Raw genomic sequence first — 9,287 nt, 5'->3', positions numbered from 1 at the left:
AAACACGGTCATTTGGTGCGGTAAAAAACAAGCCGGTGTGGCCAACGCATTGCCGCCTGTTGATATTTGAAAATGGAAGCTGGATTTGTCCACAGGTATATATCGACAAAAAAATCACTACGTCTCACATAATATTGAAATGTATGTAGAGTAAGATCAGTTTGTTTATTTAAAAGCAATTGATATGAGGGACGCTTGGCTTCACGAAATCGAGGTGTTTAAGGTGCAAACTAGACTTAAGGTCTGACCGCACTATGCGTTAACCGAACGATACGACCCGACACAACAGTGTGCGACAATATTAGGTAAACTGCACTTGACCGACAGCGATGCGACACTACGCAGTAAATTATGTCAATCATTCATTCGGTACTTCGGAGCAAGATGGACGAAACGGATGCTATTATAGTATCTTTGATATGCGAGGAAGAAGAACAGTTGAGAAAAACCAAAATATTATGGCTACATGCTATTTTAAAGTCACGATATGAAGAAGGAGAATACCATAAACTTTTGCCACGGTTTAAGGAAGCTTAATTTACTTTTGAACTTAATAATTTTCGCAAGGCAACCCGCACTCCGACGACACTGCGTCACGTTGCGAACGACACCTTGCATCAAAGTTGGTCGCACGGTGTCGTTCTACGTCATGCGGCTGTCGCGTAGTGCGTTATGTCTCATACAATTTCACACAAACAATATTTGGTCCCGTACTGTTGTGAAGTGTCGGATCGTTCGGTTGTTGCATAGTGCGGTCAGACCTTTATGGCGAAAACATACAGCGATGAACGGCACATCGTGTGCATGGCTCCCCGCTGTGGGTGGTCTCCTACATTTGTTCAAATATAGGATACACCGTTATCGATCACTGTCAAGAAAGGATAAATACAAAGATACAATTTTACCGAAAACACCCCAGAGGGTCATTTTGGGCGGGCGTGCTGGGCGTTCCATGAATATGTGCGAGGCGAGGCCCATTTTTTTAAAATGTTTAAAAGTATCTAAAAAAAACCACGTGCCACGTGCACCGTGTTTAGAGTTGCCTTTTGTACCAACTCTGATGTGCTGAGTGCGGTCAGACCTTTAGGCGTTGGCTTGGTGCTTTTCAAATAACAATAGGCCGCTCCATTAGCTAACAAAGCAAGAGAATAAAAAAGCATGTGCTAAAAGCATTGTCCCAACGCCGATCTTTGGTAGACACGTGTTTTTTTTTAGATAGTTTTGCACATGCAAAATATACGTTAGCATGCCTAGTCTGTTCCGTCGTGATCTATCCCATAGCCAGGGCCGCGCCTAATATATGTACAAATGTGTGCAACGCACACAGGCAGCCGAAATATAAAGGCGGCCGAAAGAAATGAGAGTCGAAAAAATTATATTCATTTAAAAATACGAAACTAGACATCGTACTTTTTAAAATGCATTTAGGTTTTCTTGTTATATACTTGTGGATTACAGATATTGAGTTACAACTTGTAACACACTCAAACTATAATTCGGGGATATAACGGGGTAGTAGGTATAGCTTCGGTCCACATTGAGCCAGGTCTTTTATGTTCTATTATTTTTGCAGATGTATTTCTTCAAGGATGTTGAGTATTGGTTGGTCATGAAAAGAACAATGTTCTAGATGTGGGGTGGGGGTAAAAACACTATATTTTCATGAATGAACTTGAAAATGTTCAGTCTCTCTTGTCGTCTGGTCCTGTTCAAAACTAAACGTTTTAGTTTTCTGTCTGTTTTTCTGGTTAATCTATTGTGATTAAAATTTTCAACATTATATTTCTCACAAGGATAGATTTTTGCACTACTCGCAAGCACTTCATTTTTTTCATTAATATGATTTATACAAATGCTGATAAAATTAAAGAGCGGCCGATTTAAGTTTGTACACAGGCGGCCGAATTTCTAGGTGTGGCCCTGTAGATAACTCATCCCCTGGAGTATTTTCGGTGATATTTTAACCTTGGTTTAACAGTGGTCTATAACGAAGATTCCCATATTTGAAGAAATATAGGAACAACTTGTCGAAATAATAAGATCGTACAAATTTAAAATGATGAAGACACAACTACCACAGCTGGAATCTATGTAAGCATTCCGTGCCGTACTTTTGAGTGTGTCCTTTCAATTAAAAATAAACGATAGATAAATAGGCCAGATCCATACAGCTTAGTTTCAGACTCGTTTGTATACTTGACCGACTTGTTTGCAATAATGCTCCGATCTGATAAAAGTTTTACGATTTACATATCCAAAAAATGCTGTTTATGACATATGTATATTTTTTTAATATCAACTTATAGCAAAATATTATTCATGCTGATCGATGCTGGTGTATAAATTATTTTAGTAAACCTATAATAACCATTATGGCAATTTCTTTAATAAAAAATAACGAACAGCTTTGACCTCAACAAATTAAATTTTGTATAGGACTTTATCTTTAATAAAGATAGGAAAACATAAGTTGATATAGAAATTTTATAGGGATTAATGAGATTTTTGAACTTGACGAAAATGAAGTATGCGGGTACAAAATAATAGAATAAATGAATTATCTATATATGTATGTATGTATGTACATATATAAAAATCAATGTTTGTCTGTCTGTCTCGTATGCGTTCCTATACCATTCAACCGATTGCGATGAAACTTACACGAGTTATAGTGTGCATGCCGGCGATGGTTTCTGTAAAAAAAATCACCCAAAATCGGGAACGGCGAAAGGAAAACAGGAATGAGTGGCATTGCAACGCAATAATTTCAAATGTGTTCACGTTGCCACCTGCTTTGTTAAGGTAAAATAAACAAATAATTGAATAATTTCAAATGTGTTCGCCGACTGCGTTTTTCCGACAAATTAGCATTACTGTAATTTAATTTGACTATTAAGTGTTAATTTTAAACAGAAACATTTACTTATTGAAACACATCGAGAAACGGGAACGGGAATTGCATGCATTATTGTGGCATTATAACACATGCCGGGTTCAGCTAGTTACAAATAAATTTTAGTTCAAAAGACACTCGAAATGAACAATTATATCTAGAAAATATTTAAAAACGAAGAATTATCGCTATAATTTATATCTGTAAATGTGTACGTACATTGTACAATTTACGAGTCACCTATTCTAATTTAAATTGTAGTATAATTTAATTTAAGGTATTGAAATTTGACAATTAGAAATAAGTAATTCATTATAAATAGAAGAGTAACAAGTTCATAAGCTCGTTTTATAGCAGTTTGATCACTTGGATAAGCGTAATAAAAAATTTTATTTTGAATAAAAACACCAATATATTTTTTTTACTACCGCCATCTATGTATAAAATTAATGACTACCAACTGTCACCGAGATTAAAAATCTTCGGACCTGAAATGCTTCTTATACGATATTTTATCTCTATCGTAATGTCGGAGGCTCCATTTACTTATATTGATGACCAAAATGAGCAATATGGCAAAGTATGAAAACGATCGGATAAGAGGTATGGGGGATGAACGAATGAGACGACTGGCATGTTAATGCACGTGTTTATTATATCACAGCTGAAGACAGAGTGAGTAGCAGCTCTCCGAACCCAGCCGAGTTGGTTCCCACTCGCAGGAAGGCAACCAAACTCGACCATGTCGTATAAGCGAGCCGCCACATCACTCCCCCCCCAGCATCAGCGATACCAAAATTACAAAGAAAAAAATTATTGTTACACAAAGAGAAAAAAAAATTATTGAGTGGGGAGAAAAAAAATGTTGACGTGGGTCATCCGCTGTGTACATAGGTGTACCGCCCTGAATGGTCGGTAGATTCGAGGGCGGTGACGTCGCGAGCAGGACGGTGGGTGGTCCGATGGTCGCGTCGATGCGATGCGATGCTGCGGCGGCGCCGCTCTTCCGAGGCTGATGTCGGTTGGTGGGGCGGCGGGGGCGGCAGGGGCATCGATGTGGTTGATGATACTCCGAGCTGGACTGTGAGTCGTTGTGGCTCGTGGAGGTGTTGTAGCGCTACCGCCCGTCTCGGCGTGACGACGCTCGTGGGGACGGACGGGGCCTTGATGATGATGATGGTGCTGAGGTGGTGTATGTCTTGTGGTGCTGGATGACCGTTCTGTGTGTAGTGGATCGCGCATGACTCCACATCCAGCTGTCAAGATCGTCGTCTCATTCGCTCCCCCATTTTTTAAAGCACCTGTCATCGACGTTGTGGCTGGACGTCGGTAGGTAGGTAGGTAGGTAGGTAGCCGTGTCTGCTCGTTTATTGTCACCCGCGGGCCGCGGCGTGCTGTGTTGATGGCGATGGGGGCGCGGCGGGTAGCTCTCCCGCCTGGCTCGGCGAGGCAGGGATGAGCGGCATGTTGAAATTGATCGAGGCTGCGTGGCTCGATGTCGGGGGTCACCAGTATGGGGGATGAACGAATGAGACGACTGGCATGTTAATGCACGTGTTTATTATATCACAGCTGAAGACAGAGTGAGTAGCAGCTCTCCGAACCCAGCCGAGTTGGTTCCCACTCGCAGGAAGGCAACCAAACTCGACCATGTCGTATAAGCGAGCCGCCACAGAGGCAAACTTTTTCCTGAATTGTAATCCTAAAGGAGGTATGTAATAATTAATGCCCGGACCCAGAAGGTGGCGCGTATTGTTCAAATGTTGTAAATGCATTGTTAAAGGTTTGCCGAACCTTTTTTACAAAGGATTTACAACATTGGAACAATGAGCAGCCCCTTGGCTGTCCTACATCTAGTAATAATAAAAATAGTAATAATAATTTTGTGCGATCTAAAATGAAATCAGATGAAAGTTGAAACTAAAACTTAACTAAGCAAATATATATCATACCAATCATCTATAGATAAATAAACAGCCTATAAATTAGTTTATTGCTTAATGCTTCGTAGTGGCAGAAAATTAGTGCGCAATAAGCTAGCTTGATAACTGACATTAGCAACACAGTGACATTTAATCAGTGACAGTTGACAGTTGGTTCAAGCGATTACGATGGTACGTGCGTGGTATATGTGCAAAGCTGATGCTGGAACAGACCAGCGATTACCTCAACAGAGGGATCCTCCGTGTCCTCTGTCTCTACCGATGCTCAAGAGGACCACAGGAGTCGAATACTTCCAGGTATTGTACTGATAACTTGAATCCTAACCCAATTGAATATTACTGTTATTTATAATTTGATTTATTTACAAAAATTACCATGGAGATCTTCAGGTATTATAATTCAAATTTCTATTTCGGTTTTTAGATCAATTGTGATACTTATAAAACAGACGGGATTTTGGATAAGATAAAAAAAGAACGAGGATACACGTACGAAGATGATATTACATGTTCCAAAGAATGTTTGCAGAATTACGAAGAGAAATTAAAGTCGTTTTACGAAGAACATTTACACACCGATGAGGAAATTCGTTTGGTTTTGGAAGGTTCTGGTTATTTTGATGTGCGGGATAAGGAAGATAATTGGATAAGAATTGAAGTCATAGCTGGTGATATGATAGTTATACCTAGTGGGATATATCATCGCTTCACGTTGGATACAAACGTAAGCTGATTTTTTTTATTCAGTATGAATTTTGTATTGTTTTAAGTCTAAGTTGTTTTTTTTTTCAGAATTTTATCCGTGCAAAAAGATTTTTCATTGGGGAACCGGTGTGGTTGCCGTACAACCGACCGGTAGATAATATGGAATGTAGACTTAACTATTTAAATAAGCTGAAGGCAGGATTTGCTTAATAAATCATAATTGTTAAAAAATATGGCTGTTATTGAATCCTTCAAATAAATATTTTATATTTTTTAATCAAACTGATATTAAAATATTTCATAAAATTAGACTAGTTTTTTTTGTAAAATTGAGTTAAGTCAATAAGTTAAAAATTTTATACTGTACACGTTTTTTTATACAATAAATATTTCTCAATATCATAATGTTATTACTACCCAAGAGGTCAATAAGTAAATGTCAACATAATCAAACTAATCTTTCATAACACGTTATGTTACTCTATAATAAATAAATTGCTGAATTTAAACAAATTTATTTACACAATTTCTCCTTACTATTAATCAATCAGATTCCAATTTTTTTGTGACTTTTGTTGCCATGTTATTATTCATGTTCGTGATAGGTGCATATCAATGCAAATAACCTTTGACTCGAATATTTGTTTAATCAGTATAGTAGGATGTGAAGATTTGTTAATATTGATCATTTTTAATTTAGATTTTTTTTTATTTAAATCACATTTTTATACAAATAATTTAATTTTATAAAAAATCTATTATATACAGCAGCAAAACGATTTTAATATTTCTAAAAACATAATAATTTTACATTGGCCTACAACTTTACACACATTCCACTCATAGTTCAAATTTATTTTTAACAAAATATATCAATTGAAAAACAAGAATTTTAAGATACTGTTACTTCTTTCTGAATATCTAATGCAATTTTTTGAAATAATAATAATTTTTTAGAAGAAATATTTCTGGTTTCTAATATCATATCATTCTGCCAACTAATGTACTCGGTGAAATACCATGTCCTATATTCTTCAGGTATGAGCAGTTTGTCTAATAGTTTTGTTGACATGTTCGGTATGATAGGCAACAATATTATGGAACATATTCTGATAGTTTCTAATGTTAAATGCAATACAACATCGAGATCCTTTTGTGTCTCTAAAGATTTCCTGAGTTCCCAAGGCTTGTACTCCGAGAAAAACAAATTGGCCGAATGCAATGCAGCAATAACACAATCGACCACTTTATAGAAATCATAGTTGTCGTAATGCCGGAAACAGGTTTCTAGAATTTCACATAAAGTCAATGATTATAAGTTGTACATTATGAATTTAAAAATTAGTTGAAAATATATACTGTAATACCAGAAAGGTTTTCAACTAGTGAGATCAATTTATGCGTAGCTTCGTTTTCTTTCATTTTTCTGAACTCATCATAATGCAATTGAGGAAATTCCTGTCTAGGATTAAGCAACGTACTTGTACATCTATTAAGTAAATTTCCCAATGTGTCAGCCAGTTCCGAATTTAATATTTGACTCATTTTCAGTTCACTATAGTCTGAAAAATAGTTTCAAATAAAATTCACATTAAATTAATAAATCGAAAAATATTTAGACTCCTTACTTGCATCACTATGCATTGTCCCCTCCCGCAAAAGGAAGTATCTTAAGGCTTCCAATTTAGTTACTGTTTCATAAGGATTGACAATATTATTCAACGATTTTGACATTTTTTTCCCATTGACAGTCCAATGTCCATGACATAAAATTTTCCTAGGCGGTTCTAATCCAACAGCCATCAAAAATGCAGGCCAATAAATTGCATGAAATCTTCCAACAAATAGATTTTTAAGTAAATACATTAATTTAATATGGTATATGTGTAGATATATATGCATATTAAATAAGACACATACTTCAATATATCTTTGCCGATGACATGCAAATCGACAGGCCAACTACTATTGATTGTCATATCAATTTCATTTGGATAACCAACAACAGTAAGATAGTTTATCAATGCATCCAACCATACATAGACACTTTGGGAGGGATCATCGGGGACCTAACATTATACATACATATATAAGTTGTTATTAAAATCACTTCTATGAAATATTATACACAGGGTATTGTATTACAAACTTTAATGGCCCAATGAACACGATCTGAGGGTCTACTAACTGATATATCAGAAAAAGACGAGTCTATCATTGAATGCATTATTATATCTTGGTATTTTCTTGGGGTGATGACATCCTCTGGATAATAATTCACATTTATATTATTCATACACACAGAATAAAAAATTTAAGAAAATAACTTATGTAGATATGTATATTACTTTTGAACCAATTTTCTAAATCTGATTTGAAACTGCTAAGCCTAAACATATAATTTTGTTCTTCTGTCCATTCAACTGAATGACCCGAATCTATGGAAACCAACACCTACAATTTAATTAATCTTTATTATCTCCATTGCACATTAATTATTGTAAATACATTTATATTTTATCATTTTTTACCTCTTTGCCATCTCTCGTATCTTTGCGCAGATGAGATTCAGTTAGAAAAGTTTCATCGTTGATACAATACCAACCAGAATACTTTGATGAATATATAAAATCTCTATTTTTCAATTCACTCTGGAATTTTACATTGTTGCTATTGAAATTTTCACAAATAAATAAATAAAAATCAACTCAAATTGAAATAAACCCAAAAATGTTGAACGGCAGTCTTGTGTCTGTCTTCAGTCGTCCGTACAAAGTCTGTAAATTCGACACCACAATCTTCAAAGAGCTTCTTATATTCATCAGAAACTGACGTACAATATTTGTCTAGTGAGACTTTCTTTTTCAAAGCGGCTTGTTGAACTTTCGTCCCGTGTTCATCTGTACCTGTGCTGAAAATTATAGGAGTAGCAGGATCGAGTAATTTTCTAAATCTTTGAACTGAATCGGCAATAACCGCAGAATACAAGTGGCCAATGTGTGGTGCTGAAAATACATAAATTTTCTAATTAGAATCTTATTGTTACATACATGCAGTAGAAACGTAAAATAAGAATTTATTTTTCAATTATTTAATGGATGATAATTACACCATAAATAATAATGATTTAAAGTACAATCGTGCGTTATCTTTACATAACAAAACCTGTTATGTTTGGAGTATAAACAATTTATTTCAAGACGATTTGGGCAATGAACAATTTCTTTCAAAACGATTTGGGATAGAAATCTTTTTGGAATAAAAAAAATTTTGTCTAATTGTACATATATTTATACATACATAGAATAACAATTTATATACATATATAAAATAACAACGTTTTTTCAAATCAGATTGAATAATTGAGAAACGGCTAAAGGTCATTCGTATACACATAAATGTATATATATAGTCTCCCAATGAATAGGTAATTGTTTTTGATTGAGTGTCTGGTTCAAGAGCAAAAAATACGAAAACAAATCGATTATGTATTGAAGTGTTTCGGCATTGATTACATGTAACAGTTTTTGCTCAAGGTGAATTAAATTGCAGATATCTTACGTGCATTCACGTAAAAAATAGGCGTGGTGACATAGAGCGGCCTGGCAGCCGCTGATAGACGAGACAACATCACACACAACCCACTCTAATCACAGACCGGTTAAGACTGTTCTCGTTCTGACAAGTGCGAATTGACAGTTACGTGCATCAAACAGATATCAAATAATGGCCATATCTTACCATCA

The 9,287-nt window shown here is 35.6% G+C and overlaps 2 protein-coding genes across 2 annotated transcripts; one reads left to right on the top strand and one right to left on the bottom strand.

Annotated features, from left to right (window-relative positions):
* The first annotated feature begins 4,900 nt into the window (after nt 1-4,900).
* On the top strand, nt 4,901-6,234 carry Adi1 (acireductone dioxygenase 1). The gene is made up of 3 exons (XM_077433791.1): nt 4,901-5,133; nt 5,261-5,560; nt 5,629-6,234. The coding sequence occupies exons 1-3, from the start codon at nt 5,005-5,007 to the stop codon at nt 5,749-5,751; spliced, it is 552 nt and encodes a 183-aa protein (XP_077289917.1). The 5' UTR covers nt 4,901-5,004; the 3' UTR covers nt 5,752-6,234.
* Nucleotides 5,817-9,251, bottom strand: MetRS-m (Methionyl-tRNA synthetase, mitochondrial). The gene is made up of 9 exons (XM_077433790.1): nt 9,103-9,251; nt 8,266-8,546; nt 8,073-8,192; nt 7,890-7,995; nt 7,691-7,806; nt 7,462-7,610; nt 7,170-7,375; nt 6,909-7,103; nt 5,817-6,828 (listed from the first exon to the last, which is right to left on the bottom strand). The coding sequence occupies exons 1-9, from the start codon at nt 9,170-9,172 to the stop codon at nt 6,434-6,436; spliced, it is 1,638 nt and encodes a 545-aa protein (XP_077289916.1). The 5' UTR covers nt 9,173-9,251; the 3' UTR covers nt 5,817-6,433.
* Nucleotides 9,252-9,287: the final 36 nt, after the last annotated feature.

Source organism: Arctopsyche grandis, chromosome 6, assembly GCF_051622035.1.
Source record: "Arctopsyche grandis isolate Sample6627 chromosome 6, ASM5162203v2, whole genome shotgun sequence".
NCBI lineage: Eukaryota > Metazoa > Arthropoda > Insecta > Trichoptera > Hydropsychidae > Arctopsyche > Arctopsyche grandis.
Note: the sequence above shows the minus strand (reverse complement) of the source record. Positions and strands in the feature narration are given on the sequence as shown.